The sequence below is a fragment of the Musca autumnalis genome, unplaced genomic scaffold (assembly GCF_047663935.1).
Source record: "Musca autumnalis isolate F117 unplaced genomic scaffold, ASM4766393v1 scaffold_3, whole genome shotgun sequence".
NCBI lineage: Eukaryota > Metazoa > Arthropoda > Insecta > Diptera > Muscidae > Musca > Musca autumnalis.
Genome location: NW_027411866.1, coordinates 241365247 through 241381537, shown reverse-complemented (window position 1 = coordinate 241381537; position 16291 = coordinate 241365247). Strand labels below are relative to the sequence as shown.

The 16291-nt window shown below is 36.4% G+C and overlaps 1 protein-coding gene across 4 annotated transcripts in view; it reads left to right on the top strand.

Moving 5' to 3' along the window:
* The window catches only part of Klp3A (kinesin-like protein 3A), a 34407-nt gene extending 18116 nt beyond the window's left edge, over positions 1–16291 (top strand). The window contains exons 4-9 of one of the 4 annotated variants that reach the window (XR_012411789.1): positions 554–1943; positions 2083–2830; positions 3117–3170; positions 14592–14723; positions 14883–15388; positions 15457–16291. Coding sequence is in view for 1 of the 4 variants with exons in the window: in XM_073977519.1 (XP_073833620.1) it covers positions 554–1943; positions 2083–2830; positions 14592–14723; positions 14883–15388; positions 15457–15514 (2834 nt within the window). In the remaining 3 variants the exon portion in view is untranslated. Of the gene's footprint in view, positions 1–553; positions 1944–2082; positions 2831–3116; positions 3171–14591; positions 14724–14865; positions 15389–15456 lie in introns of all 4 variants that reach the window. The other 3 variants (XR_012411790.1, XR_012411788.1, XM_073977519.1) reach the window with 3 other exon arrangements.

Sequence of the window (16291 nt, the reverse complement as noted above, 5' to 3'; positions counted from 1 at the left end):
TTTAAAAAATCCACGTTTGGTGGTCCATGAAAAAATATTCTTTAAAAAATCCACGTTTGGTGGTCCATGAAAAAATATTCTTTAAAAAATCCACGTTTGGTGGTCCATGAAAAAATATTCTTTAAAAAATCCACGTTTGGTGGTCCATGAAAAAATATTCTTTAAAAAATCCACGTTTGGTGGTCCATGAAAAAATATTCTTTAAAAAATCCACGTTTGGTGGTCCATGAAAAAATATTCTTTAAAAAATCCACGTTTGGTGGTCCATGAAAAAATATTCTTTAAAAAATCCACGTTTGGTGGTCCATGAAAAAATATTCTTTAAAAAATCCACGTTTGGTGGTCCATGAAAAAATATTCTTTAAAAAATCCACGTTTGGTGGTCCATGAAAAAATATTCTTTAAAAAATCCACGTTTGGTGGTCCATGAAATAATATTCACCATTCAATTCACCATTTTGCTGTTCTGTGGGTCTTTGATATTATTAAAATAGATTCCATAAGACCTCTGGACTAACTTAGTTCTTCTCTTTTTATCTCTGTTTTTCCACAGATGGCAAAGGTGCTGGCTTTGTACGTTACCGTGATTCGAAACTAACCCGCTTGCTGCAAGATTCACTTGGTGGTAATTCTGTGACGCTTATGATTGCATGTGTCTCACCTGCCGATTATAATGTTGCCGAAACGTTGAGTACATTACGTTATGCAGATCGTGCACGTAAAATTAAGAATAAACCTATTGTCAATCAAGATCCTCATGCTGCTGAAATCAATCGTCTCAAGGGCATCATACAAAAATTACGCCTCGAACTACTTACAAAAGGTGGTACCATGACCAGTTCATTAACCACAGAATTGGAGAGTGTAACACCACCTGTTGTACCACCCCTAATGGCTTCATCTATGCCCGCCATTATGCCATCCGCAGAACAAAACAGAAAATACAAAGAGCTGCAAGATAAATATCGCACACTGCAAAAACAATGGCAAATGACCTTGCACGATGTGACAGAGCATGAAATGCGTGCTCATATTGCTGAGGCTGCCCATGAAAACCTGAAGGCCAAAACAGATGAAATGAAATCATATTTCCATGAGGTGTCAATGAAATGTAAAGACAACTCTATGGATGAGGAGAAATTAATGGAAACCGTCATGTGCATTAGCAAAATGGTGGAGAGTTTGGATGAAGAGCTGGTCAAGACTCAAACAGAAATAATGGATCACAAGACAGGTTCCTCAATTGGTGATTCAGTTAATGGTGATATGAATGGTGAAAATGAAGATCCAGATGGTTCGCTGGCGTCATCGTCGGAAATGAATGCCCTAGTCCAGGAACGCACAGAGGAATTTACCAACAAACAAATTGAAATAAATGAGCAACTAAGGCGCATAAATCGTGAACTCAGCCTTAAGGAACAACTGCAACTGCGCATGGCTGGTAATTTCAGTAAATTTTCCACATTTGATGAAGATATTGAGGAAAAAGTCAAGGAATGTGAACAAAAAATTGCCGAGCTCGAGAATGAAAAGGCTGAGCTATTGGATAAATTGAAACATGTCAAGGAGAATGCCTCTGCCAAGCTGGCCGAGGAGAGGCGCAAACGTTTACAGGCTCTTGAACATGAAATTGGGGAAATGAAACGCAAAAATCTCCAACAAGCCAAGCTGCTGAAGGTTCGCGAAAAAGAAACCCAAAAGATTAAAAACCTTAGTTCTGAAATCCAAGCTATGAAAGAGTCAAAAGTTAAACTCATTCGAACCATGCGTCAAGAAGCTGAGAACTTTAGGCAGTTCAAGATGAATCGTGAAAAGGAGCTAATCCAACTTCGTAACAAAGATCGTAAAATGCAAAACGAAATGGCCCGCAAAGAGGCCCTACACAACAAACAGCGCAATGTCTTGAAGCGGAAATGTGAAGAAGCCATGGCCATAAATAAGAGGTAAGTTTCATCTCCAAACTCCCTCAAATTGTTTTCCTTTTCTTTACAGTATCCCCAAATCCCCATACCCTTGTCCTCCCCCTTGATGACTGAATGATTGATTGACTGTCAATTTTGTTCCCCTCTCCCCTCTCTGTAGACTCAAAGATGCTCTCGAAAGACAAAAGGTGGCCCAGACACAGCGACAAAAATTACAATCCGCCAAAGACGCCAACGCTGCATCCGTGAAGATTGACCAGGTCATAGCATGCGTTGAGCGCGAAATTGAGGTAATTATATCCCTTATTGATGCTGAACGTACACTTGAACAATTAATGGATGATCGTGGCATAATTAGCAGTCGTTTGGGAGAGTTACAAAAACAACAACCTCCCCCCGAGCCCCACTCTCAGGCCGGTATGGAAATTGCCACCATGCAGGAGGAATTGGATATGCGAAACGCCCAAATCTCCGACCTCCAGCAGAAGGTATGCGCTAATGATGTCGACAAGCTAATACAATCGCTGGCGGATAGTATCCAAAGCATAGCAGAGGCTCGTGTCGTGTTCAAGCATCTATTGAAATCCATGGTCGAGCTGAGACGTGAACATTCCCTGGCACTAGAAGACTTACGTTCCCAATTGCATGCTGCCGATGATCGTTGTCACGAGGCCCAAAAGACCATCAAACAAATGAAACTTGAACACGAAGAAGCCATTGCCGAATATGAGGAGAAGATTTCTGTGGCCTTAACACCCGAACAAGAACAACGTTTGAAACTACAAGAGGAACAACAAAAGAAGATTGAATCTCTAATGATTGAACTTGAAAATAGCAAACAACTGCGAGCTGATATGCAGCCTGTGCAACCATTACCAGCCAAAAAGAAAGTCAAATCTTCTGCCAAGGTAAATATCATTGTTTATATGTGTTTGTTTTTAAATTTTAGTAAGTGCATAGGTAGTATCTATCTCTGAACCAAAGATAAAAAATATAATTTTCTTATTAGATAATAAAAAAAAAACAACAAAAACCAAAAATTATGAATACAACTAATGTAGTATCTCTCTTATGTTCTTCTTTATATTCCTTTGCAATTACCTTCCGTTTTTCTTCTTTTCCTTTCTATCTATTGCACTATCCTCTTAATCTATCCCCTCCAATTCTCTCCGGACTTGTTGTTATCTTCCATAGCTTTTATCAGTTTTTACAAAATTCTCCGACATCATGCGGTGAATAGAAGAAGATGTGAGTATTTATAAAAAAAAACTTGATGAGTGTTGTGTTCATTGTGATTTTTTCAATTTTTGTTATTTGCTTTTTTGCATTTCATACGGCTTTTAGTGAAAAAATCAAATCATTATCATCATCAAATGTCTATTTTAATTCATATTCACATTTTCACGAAAACGGGCGTTTCATTGCAGCTAAACATATGTTTCGCTTCATAATACATATTTTATTTTAATATGGAATTTTTATGGTTATAAGTATTTGTTGTATGTATGGATAAGGTGTGTAATGGAAATCAATATCTTAATTTCATACAGTCGTAAATTTAAATGAATATACGTTGTGATTCTATAAGACGTTTGGAAACCAAGTCCGTTCGAATTATTATCAAACGTTTTTTTTTTTAATATTTAATTCAAAGTAGGAGTTTGGTAGCAATTCGAACGAATTTAGGTTCGAATCGTCATAGAGAAACAGGACTTGTGGCCTTTTTGTAGGATTTGTTATTTTGGTTTCCATTCCAATTTGTATTTATAACTTGCCTAGTGGGTTCATTTGCTATTATTGGAATAAAAGGTATACATTAACAAATCAATATTAACAGTTAACTTATTTTTTAAATTATAAACAATAAAACTTTGATCTTTGAGAACCAAAACAATGAGATCATTCTTTCATTAGTAGTATATGAGATTCTGAATGGTCTCAAAGTATTGTAATACCAGAAAAAAGGGTTTCCCTCGCTATATGTGATTATTTACATAAGTTTTTCCACAATTAATTAATGTTTACTTATAAAAAATGGAGTAGTTTTGCCTGTTTAAGGTTTAGCTTAATGCTAACATACATATATTGTAATTTTTTTATTTATCGGCCCCATCGCCTCATATTACATGTGAAATAAATGAAATGAATGAATTAGTGTGCCTAGTATTAACCTTTCAAGGATATTGTTCAAGCTAATATTGGTCTACTACTAGGAACTGACCCTAGGAACTGACACACATGTGTGTATCATGAATGATCATAACAAATTTAGTTAGGATATGGCTGATGATTTCAAGGGTTAATTCAGTCAGAGCAGGAGTAGCTGCCAACATTAGTATTTAAGACCATGCCAAAACCATGGATTTTAGGACTCGTATGTCAGATATATATTCACTGGACAATAGCCGTAGACTATCTCCGCATTTTCACATACAATATCAGGAACCTATGACTTATCCTGATGACGTTATTTTAGTTTATAATACTACGTAATACGTAGTTATCAATATTTTCTGGATCTGGGTTATCAATATTTTGCTTATGCATCTTTAACCACCTTTCGTCTAGAACTAAATTTCATGTTACTTTCATGCATCAACTCGAAAAAAGAACAAAACAAATATATTCAATGGAGTTTTGTGGGACAAAACTTAATAAACTGAGATAAAGTACAACATTAAGCCTAAAACGTTATTTTATTTTTGGCAGATTCCTGGCGTTTTGGTACGATTTAGAGTTTTGGTGTATTCGGGGGCCTATAGTAAAATTGTACGGCAAATAATTTTGTAGAATATTTTGGTCTGATACGATCACATTTAAAAGGAGTTTTTAAACGTTTTGAAAAAAGGGGCCAAAAAGACCCGTTTAGTGACTCGCATTGCTGTCTGTAATATTGCCAAATACACTTTATACCCAAATCGCAAGGATTACAAGGAATCTGATGTCGAATATTTCAAAACCTGTAGAAATGGGGCGCAACTTGCCACGCCTATTTAGGTTACTTCCAGACGTAAACTTTCAAAACGCCGATACACGTGTCTCCTTTTTTTCGGTCTTGTTTCATAATCTGTGCAGGGTTTCTTGTAATTTTAAGAAAAGTTCAATTTTGTTGTACAGTGTTATTGGCATATGCAGAGAGGATTCCATTATTGTATATTGATATATTTAACTATCTTTTTCTCACAATTGCGTCAAGCAGTGTTTCTGATTTGGTCCATTCTTTATAATAATAATGTTCCACAAACATCCCAGAAGGGACAAGGGAGACTTCACTCATATCAATGAGTGCACCCTGATTCATATTAGCTCCATGATATGGGACCTACTGTTTATCGCCGACTCCGAACGGCATGTCTTACGACACCACTTGTAGATAAGTTTTACATGACTGAAATACTCAAGAAATGTCGCGAACATTACACTGGGGTTATTTTGCCACCGTTGGCAATGTGATGTTGCCTAGCCTGGGAATCAGAACTTCTGAGTGCAAGGCATGAGTGCATACCATTGCACCAAGTAGTTCTCGGGGCCTCTATTACGACGGTACAAGTTTTATCAGGGGCATCTTCATACTTCCTAAGAAAATGGCCCAAATGCTGCAAAATCCCCTACGGTTTTTGTTGTAGCAGCATATGATGCGGGGTTGGCAGGCTGTGACAGACACACTTTTGATTTCGGGTCAATCGGTTACGAAAGAACCCGCTGCCTTGGGATTGTTTCGGACCACAATATGTAGTGGTGGCTGGTGCGCACTCTCCACTCCTTCCGGTACCTCCCCCACAAAAGTTCAAAAATATTTGCTAAAATGTTATGCGCGGCAATATCTCTTAAGTGGAGCAACCAAATTGTTCCGAACTTTGGATCTCTTTGGGGCATATCGCTCCCACTCCTTCCAGTAACTCATCTACAAAAGTTCAACATATTTGTTTAAGGGCAGTTTAAAGTCTGTTAGAGGATCTCTTGGAAATTTTTACCGAAGATACTCCTTGTGGTCCCGATTACAACGATATTATGTTTTTTGTGTCCGAACAAATATTTCGTCTAACCTTAGTTCAAGATAGAAACTGGGGCATATCGTTCCTCTCCTTCCGGTACCTCCCCAAAAGGGCAAAATTTTTGTTTAAGTCCAGTTTAAGGTCTTTTCGAAGATTCTTAGGAAAATTTTACCGAAGGTACTCCTTGTGATCCTGTTTACAGAGATATTATGTTATGCAACTGAAATGGCTGGTGGGCGCGATATCTATAGAAAGGAATGACTGCCAAAATAAGATCCACTTCCAAAACGTTGACGTTAACCCTTGCCAACCTAGCGTAAGGTTGGGTCCAAAGGTGGTGCATTTTTACGAAAATTCTCCAAAGGCAATTACGGCCAATCGATGAACAACTTTAGCAGTTCATTGTTGTAGCTGAAAAACGAATCTTTAAGTGACGAACTTGGTAATCTGTATGGTGTTTGTGTGGAAGAAATGTGAGATTGTGGAATTAATGTTATTTGGAGTAGGAGGTTTTATAAATTTTCCACATCAATTGTTCAAATCCACAGATCAATGGGGCCAAGTCTGTAGGATTAACTGAACATGAGAATAAATGTGCTGCTTCGCGTAGTTCTTGTCCTCACAATGGACATTTATCATCGACGATTTGTATAATTTTGGTCCAGTTCTGACAGGGTAAATCTTGAGTCTTGTGGCTTGCTCTGCATACACAATCGTCGTAGGGCGATTGATATCACACCAGTCTATAGCTTGCTGGGTTGCTCCCGTATGCAGTCGGGTGGAATGACTTCCTGAATCTCGAGTCTGTATCGGTGTATGCATTTTCGGATGTGTAGAGGCGGTGAATCCTGTTCCACTATGTTGCGGTTGGGATGCGTTAGCTGATGGCATGTCAGCATGAACAATCGAGTGAGCAACACCTTATTTTGCTGCACTTGCCTGAACACACTTTGAAGTGTGTTATCAATGTAGCATTATTTTGAATCATTTATTTATTCTTCGATCATTCAGCTCAATTCCAACGAGAAACTAATGAAAAATAAGCATTTTAATTTTACCGATTTATGTCGGTAGCTCAGAGAACGAGTTAGAGAATCAAAATACTGATGATTGCTTAAGTTTTGATGTTTACCATAGTCTATTGATGCAGTTCAAGGTATGTTCAGGATCGTTTTGAAGTTTTTTTTTTACCGAAGATAGTCCTTGTGGTCTAGTCCATAATTTCTGAGCTAATGGCCTGAAACTATAAAATTTCCTTCTGAGCACGCCAACTCTCAAATCCCATCCCATCGTAATATTTCTTCAAAACCTACATCATAAAGTTAGAAGATTGATATTATATTAGTCACCTATTTGGGATACCTAGGTAACGAACGTTTCAAATTGTTCGCGTATGTGCGATTTAAATGCTGCATAGAGATCATTTTGGAATTTTTGTCGAAGGTAGTGGTAATCACAACTATATATTTTTTTATACCCTCAGCTTTTTTGCTAACGCGAGGGTATATACACTTTCATACGGGCAAAATGTGCCTCATCGAAATAATGGTTTTAAACCCCAAGTATATTTGGACGAAATGTGTTTCAGACAATTCGGAGTTGATTTAGCAATGTCAGTCTCTCTGTCTGTCTGCCTGGCTGGAGCGCACTATAACTCTCGAAAGGATCAACTGATTCGGTCCAAAATTTGGCTTTCGTAATATTTTGTCCAAATTTAGTTTATGTTCGAAGACGAGTTAATCGGTCCACTCCTTCCAGTACATCCCTCACAAAAGTTAGAAAATTTTCGGAAAATTCGTGCGCACGATAACTCTTGAGGGGAGTAACCGATATGGTCCATACTTTACACATCGTAAAATTTCTACCCGACTTAGATGGACTCAATCGGTCCACTCCTTCGGGTACCTCCCACACAAAATTTTGGAAAAGTTCAGTTTAGGGCCTGCTCTCGAATCGATTAGTTGCAGCCACTTGTATTCGCCGCCCCCATTACGGCGATACCAGTTTTTTAAGGCGCAAGTCCATACTTCCTGAGAACAACTGTAAACAACCCCTATGGTACCATGTGTAGTGGCTGGAGCGCACGATCACTCTCAAACGGATCAGTCCATTCAGTCCAAAATTTGGCCTCCGTAATATTTTGTTTAATGTTAGTTTAAGTTTGAAGATAAGCCATATCGGTCCAATCTTCAGGTACCTCCCACACAAAATTTCGAATAAGTTCAGTTTAAGACCTGGTCTCGAATCGCTTTGATTGTTGTTGCAACAATTTGTATTTGCTGTCCCCATTACGGCAGTAAACGTTTTATCAGGAGCAAGTCCAAAATAGCCCGAAGTTGTGAAAAGCACCTATGGCACCCAGTGTAGTGGTTCGAGTTCACTATAACTCTCGAACGGATCTGCAAATTGGGTCCAAAATTTGGACATCGTAATATTTTTCCGAACTTAGTTTAAGTTCTATGATTAGCCATATCGGTCCACTCTTTTAGGTAACAGAAAATTTTTCAGTGAAATGGTGCAAACGATAACTCTCAAAGGTAGTAACAGATTTGGCCCATACTTTGCACATCATTATGTTTCTACGAGACATATATCAGGTTCGAAAATCGGCTATATATGTCAACTCCTTCGGGTACCTCTTACACAAAATTTCAGAAAATGCAGTTTAAGGCCTGCTATCGCATCGCTTTGATGTTTGTTGTAACAACTTTTATTCGCTGTCATTACGACGGTACATGTTTTTCAGGGGCAAGTCCATACTTCCTGAGAAAATAGTCCGAAATATCCCGTGGGCAAGTCCATGCTGAAATGACTGTGGGTACATTATCTATCAAAAGGAATGACTCCCAAAATTAGATCCACTTCTAAAATGGACTATGCCGGTCCATTCCTTAAAGTACATCCTCCGCAATAGTTTTGAGCTTCAAAACAAATTTCAAAAAGGGCCCCAAAATTTCTATATTCGATATTGCCAATAGATGGGCGTTTCAATTCACATAATTTTTTACTTCTTTGTTTTGAAAGTCCATATTTCTAGAGTTGATGACCGAAAGTTCGATAATCAACTACGATAACTTTCGAAATGATTAACTGACATCGCCCAAACGTTGCACATAGTGATATTTTCCCCAAACTTAGGTCATGTACGGGGATAGAATATATCGATCGATATCTTCGTGTGGAGTTAAATCTAGTTTAAAGCCATTCCTCGAATCACACTCCATTTTTTACCGTAGGTAGCCTTTTAGATCCTGATCGCGACAGTATCCTCTTTTCTTGGGGAAGCCCGGCAGACTTCCACACAAATGTTGCAAAAAAAATATGAAGTGTTTTATTCGGGATGTATTACATAGTACCACATTTTTAAAGCAGTCATTAGTAGTCTTAATCCGATTAACTTTAGAACACAAAACTAAAGTAATAAATGAAGAAGTGTAGAATAAAAAAAATGACGTCACTTTTAGTAGTTGTTTGTCTTTTCGTAAACATATGCGGCAAATATTCTAATTATATAATTCTAAAGAATGATAAAGATATACACAAAATCTTTGGAATGTCGATTTTTTTTTTTTAAAACCAATTTTGCACGTTTTCTTATACCAGCTCAATTTTAACTAAGGTGACAGAACTAGGCTCATTTTCAGCCTTAAAATCTAATATTTGATTCCACGTTCGACATTTATCAAGGTATATTTTTTCGTCAAACCTATAGCTATGTACCTAAAAGTAACTGACATTGTCTTAATTACTTAATGTTACTTTCCTTAAAAAAAATCTGTCTACCCTAAGTGCCTAAGTACAGATACTTCTTCCTCCCCCTATACACGAAGACTATTAAAAAATATTTTCCTAGTAACTGATAATACAAAATATTGATATTTTCCGAAATAACACCCTTTAAAATTCGCAAAACATATCGTAATCTTAATAGCTTTGATAAAAATATTGTAAAGACGTAAATGTATTTATTTGTGTGTATAAAAAAATATTGTAAACAAACATTAGATAAGGCCAAAAGCGAACCCATCAACCAAAATTATAAAAAAATAGATTAGACAGACACGACGTTTATTATTATGCCTTAGATAACTTATGCAATTGATGATTGACGCAGTATACTTTTTTCATTGGCAATTATAAAACAAAAATAATAAGAAATAAAAGTTATATTTTATGCAAAATTTTTAAGTGTTATCTATTTTTTTCATTAATTTGCCAAAGATAGAATAAAGAATATGACTGTGTTTTTTTTTTTCTTGATTGAAAGTGGTGCTCAAAGTCCAAAGTTGCTGCATTAAACCAAACGTGATTGAAAATTCACACGCGGACAGAAGGTGCTAACTGTATTATGATGTGATGTGTTCTTATTGTTAAATTAATTTAGATAGGTGACTTTTAAATGTGCTTATCACCCTATTTTATAATGGGTAATTCCAGGATTTTATAATGGTGGCGCTATAATTTTGTAGCAGTTCATCTTATTTGGATAGGTTTACTTGTAACTTTAGAAATCGAAAAAGATTTTCATTTGGTCTGATATTAAAAATGATCACGAAATCAATTTCTAAGCATTTCCACCTTGCCGACCACCAAAACCCGGTTTCTGAGCTGGAAGGAGTTCGGTCACAGCATTCAGTGAGGTAACATGTAACATAACCGATGATCTTAACAGCAAAAGGCCCCATAAAAGAACAATCCTTGTGGCAATGGATTTGTCGAAAGTTTTCGACACAGTTAGTCATACCACTATTCTGAAGGACTAACTATCTCAAAGAGATGGATGACTAACTATATGTGGAATTTAGACGACACAGGTCTCCCAAGAAAAAATAAAATAAATAAAAAATAAGTAAGGAGTACCCCAAGAGGTGTTCAATTCCTAAGACTGATATTTTTCCTTGAAAAATATTATTTAAAAATCCAAGAATATTGGTCCATTGGTGCTTGAAAAAAAGTTATTTAAAAAAGGCTATAGTCGGTACGTGGCCGACTATGTGATACCCTACACCACTACTTCTGTGCATAATCTTTTAACTCGAAAACATTTCTTTTGTTTTCACCTATCGGGCTTTTATACCAAATGACTTAAGGCGAACTGAACCAAAATAATTAATATTTAATTTTTATATTTGACTACTTCTTCCTCTGTAAGATCCCCATTGACCGTCAAAATTTCCTGACGATCCGATCAAAATTGCGACCTGTAGCGTGATTTCCAAAAAAATGGATAAATGGGATGTGTTACCGACTATTGCGATATCTCCGTTATTTGGTCACTTACGCCGACCTAGTTTGCATCATTGTAAAGATGGACAAGTAAAAAAGTATCAGTCGGCTTTGCCGACAGAGATATACCCTCAGCCTGTGCAAATTGAAACACTTTTTTTTTCACAATAAACTTATGTATTTAGGGGGTTTCAAAATTTTGGTCTCGTATGAACCGACAAAAATGTTGATTAGGATTAAAGTTCAAAAATTTTGCTGAAAAGGTACTTAAAGGAATGGACCGACATAGACCATGGGGATGCCATAGGGGGTTTTTACACCCTTCGGGCTGTTTTTTCAAGAAGTATGGACTTGCCCCTGAAACAAATTTTACCATCTTAATTGAGGCAGCGTATGTAAGTTGCTTCAACACACATCAAAGTGATTCAATAGCAGGTCTTAAAGTGAATTTATCCAAAATTTTGTGTGCGAGGTACGGGATGGAGTGGACAAATTTAGTCCATATTCGAACCTGATCTATATCTGGTAGATATTATATTATTATTATTATCGGTCACTCCCATCAAGAGTTATCGTGCCCACAATTTTTCCGAATATTTTTGAACTTTTGTGACGTAGGTACCTGAAGGAGTGGACCGATATGGCTTATCTACGAACTTAAACCAAGTTTGTAAACAATATTACGAAGGCCACATTTTGGCCGGAACCGGCATTTCCGTTCGAGAATTGTCTTGCGCTTCCACCCATAAACATGGTGTCATAGGGTTTGTTTTTCAACTTTCAGGCTATTTTTTTCAGGAAGTATGGACTTGCCCCTGAGGAAACTTGTACCTTCGTATAGGGGACAGTGGATACAAGATGGTACAACAAAAACCAAGGCGATTCGAGAGCAGGTCCTAAACTGAACTTTTCCGAAATTTTGTGTGGGAGGTAGTCGAAGGAGTTTACCGATTGAGTCCATATTGGAACCTCATCAAAGTCTGGTAGAAATTTCATAATGTGCAAAGTATGGACCAAATCGGTTACTCCCTTCAAGAGTTATCGTACGCACAAATTTTCCGAACATTTTCGAACTTCTGTGGGGGAGGTATCGGAAGGAGTGGACCGATATAATCCATCTTTGAACTTGAACTAAGTTTCGACAAAATATTACGAAAGCCAAATTATGGACCGAATCGGCAGATCCGTTCGAGAGTTATCTTGCGCTGCAACCACTACACACGTTGTCATAGGTTTTTTTGTAACTTTCAGGCTATTTTCTCAGGAAGTATGGACTTGCCCCTAATGAAACTTACAGCGTCGTATAGAGGACAGCGAATACAACTTGCGTAAACAAAAATCAAAGCGATTCGAGACCAGGTCCTAAACTGAACTTTTTCGAAATTTTGTGTGGGAGGTACCCGAAGGAGTGGACCGATTGAGTCCATATTGGAACCTAATCTAAGTTTGGTGGAAATTACACGATGTACAAAGTATGGACCAAATCGGTTATTCCCTACAAGAGTTATCGTGCGCACAAGTTTTGCGACAATTTTTGAACATTTGTGGGGGAGGTACCTGAAGGATTGGACCTATATGGCCCATCTTCGAACTTAAATCGAATCTGGACAAAATATTTCGATACCCAAAATTTGAACCAAATCGATTGATCCGTTCGAGAGTTATCGTGCGCACCAGCCAGCCAGACAGACAGACGGACGGACATTGCTAGATCTACTCAAAATTGTCTGAAACGGATATCGTACAAACATACTTGGGGTCTAAAACCATTATTTCGATGAGGCACATTTTTGGTCGTATCAAAGTGTAAATACCCTCTTTAGCCTAAAGGCTGAGGGTATAAATATCCTACTTTTATAGTCAGGCTTTGCTTTTGGAAAGTCCCCAACCAAAGCTGTGATATTCGTCATTATAATTAAAATCCAAAAAATAAAAATTTTTGTTTTATTAAAAACGTTGTCTTTTTGTCCACATACGTTTTTTGCCCATTCCGACCCGTAAATATTATCCGACCATCACCAAAATCAGTAGGCTTCTTCCCCTCCGGGACTTCCATCAAAATCCAATCGTGACGATCAAATCAAAATTTGCGACCTGTAGCGTAATTACAAGGTTTAGATGGACAGACGGACGGACACACATAGCACGATCGACTCAGCTCGTCGAGACATTCATTTTGGTATATGTATATAAGTATGGGTCTACGACCATTATTTCGATGCGTTACAAACTTTTTGGCCAAAACCAACTTATAATACCCTCCCCACATAGTGGTGTAGGGGATAAATAATGTTTAAAAAAATTCACGAATATTGGCCTGTTGGTCCTTGATAAATATTATTTAAAAATCCAAGAATATTGGCCCATTGGCGCTTCAAAAAAATTATTTAAAAAATATTGTTTAAAAGTCCACGAATATTGGTCTGTAGTTTCTTGAACAATATTATTTAAAAATCAACGAATATTGGTCTGTAGTTCCTTGAAAAATATTATTTAAAAATCCACGAATATTGTCCTGTTGGTCCTTGAAATATATTGTTTAAAAAATCCACGAATATTGGTCTGTTGGTCCTTGAAAAATATTCAAAAATCCACGAACAATGACCTGTTGGTCCTTGAAAAGATTGTTTAAAAAATCCACGAATATGGACCTGTTGGTCCTTGAAAATATTGTTTAAAAATCCAAGAATATTTGTCTGTTGGTCCATGAAAAGTATTGTTTAAAACATTCACGAATATTGGTCTGTTGGACCTTGAATAAAATTCAAGAATATTGGCCTGTTGGTCCTAGATAATTATTGTTTAAAAAATTAACAAATATTGGCCTGTTGGTCCTTGAAAAATATTGTTTAAAAAATTCAAGAATATTGGCCAGTTGGTCCTATAAAAATATTGTTTAAAAAATTAACGAATATTGGCCTGTTGGTCCTTGAAAAATATTGTTTAAAAAATTCAAAAATATTGTTTAAAAAATTCAAGAATATTGGCCCGTTGGTCCTTAAAAAAAATATTTAAAAAATACGCGAATATTGGCCCGTTGGTCCTTGAAAAAAATATTATTTAAAAATCCACGAATATCGTCCTGTTGGTCCTTGAAAAAATATTATTTAAAAGTCCACTAATATTGGTCTGTTGGTCCTTGAAATATATTGTTTAAGAAAATCTCCGAATATTGGCCTTTTGGTCCGTCCAATAGGTTCACACTTTATTGTGGTGTAAGGTAAATTATGATCGTCATAAGTGAACATGATTCCATTTTACTTAAGTTCACAATAATATTCACATTGCAAGTCGTTCATCCTTTACACAACAAAGCTTAAACCGCCCACTTTAAATGATGCACATTGTTCATTTTACAGCACATGTAATAATGCCTATCTTATAGCCCCAAAACTGGACACAATTTTAAATAAAAAATCTTTGTTTTTTTTTTCATTCCTTTATTTAGCCCATCGAAGAAGAAGAAGTGGAGGAAGAAGAAGATATAGAAGAAATCGAAGATAGTGAAGATGAGATGGATGAAAGTAGTTCTGATCCCGATTGGCAAAAGACTCCAATGGTACGCAAACGACGCTCAAATGTAAGTATTCAAATAAACACAGGTTTATTGTTGATTATTTCCTTTCATCATGATCATCATCATCCCTAAAAAAATCCATTTCCCCCCACCAAAATGACTTCAATAAAAATATATATTGTATATTATGTGATTACACAAAAAGGTACGACTTGATTTCAGAACGTGCGGCGGGCCGGTATCAGAAATTACAAATCCAACAACCAGTCCGACATCTCCAACAATATGGATGAAGATCAACAACAGAACTCCTTTGACTCCACTTATTCAGGAACACTTGGAGGAGTTGCAAAAACGTCTGACAAGGGTCAGCACAAGCGGAAGTCCAAGGGCTGCAAATGCCGTAGTGACTGCCGCAACAAGCGTTGCGGATGTAATTCGCTCGATCAGAAATGTACGGTAAAATGTGGTTGTACATCGAAATGTCGCAATCGTATATATCCACTGAATGAGCAACCTGATGATGAAATGGATGATAACGATGAGACAAATGATGTAAAAATTAAAACTGAAAAAGCCACGCCACCATTGAAACATTCTCTAAACTTTGAAGCAGCGGATAGTGATAATGAAAACAATGTCAATAAAAGCAATAATACTGATGAGACTTTTGTTACAACAAAAACAACATTAAACTCAACATCATTTTTAACACCGAAAATGGCTAGGTAAGTAAAAGACAATAAAAATTTAATTTGTTTAACTTCTAATTATGTTTTACTTGTTTTCTTTACAGACTTTCCACCTTTAACTTTGAGACTTTAACGGCCAAAAAGAAATTTTTCAATGATTAAATCTCCACAAAGTGCCTACACGACATAAACTTGTTAAACAATTATCTTACAGTAGAAAACAAACTAATTGCTATCCCCTCGTTTCGTTCAGCTGTGTTTTACCTCAACTGTTTACTTAAATCTCATAATATTTAGATTTTGCTTTAATTTTTATAAAAAATACTTAAAAGCTATTTACATAGGCAACTTAGGGAGGACCCATAAGGCCTGAAATACCATTTTCAAGTGGTTTATGTGTTTATGGTCCTATTCCCTATATGTTATATAAGAAGACCCCTCTCCTCCTCACCTGGATTTAATATTTGTTTTTATGTAATTTACTTTACCCTATCATCATTTCATCTTCATTCACACCACCCCTCCTCCTCTACACATAACATTGTTTATTTTTTAACATTTGTCATCTGTCATCGTCGTTATTATATATTAGTAAATTATTTATTTATATATGTAACTGTTTGTCTTTATGCACCCTCAATTGTTTATATTAGCTCTTCTTTTAATTATTGATAGTTACTAATAACTCGCATCTTGCCCACATTCTATTAACACAAACTTATGTTCACATTCCATTATAACATCAGGTTTGTCTTCACAAACATCATCATAGTTCATCAAACAATTTCCACGAACAAACATGAAAGAGTATTTTTTTAGTTATATAAATAATATTTAATGCTAAGAGTTCTTTAGTTGTATTGAAACATTTTTATATAAAAAAAAAAAACAAATACATGCATATATGATTTTTCATTTTAATTATATATAACAAACAAA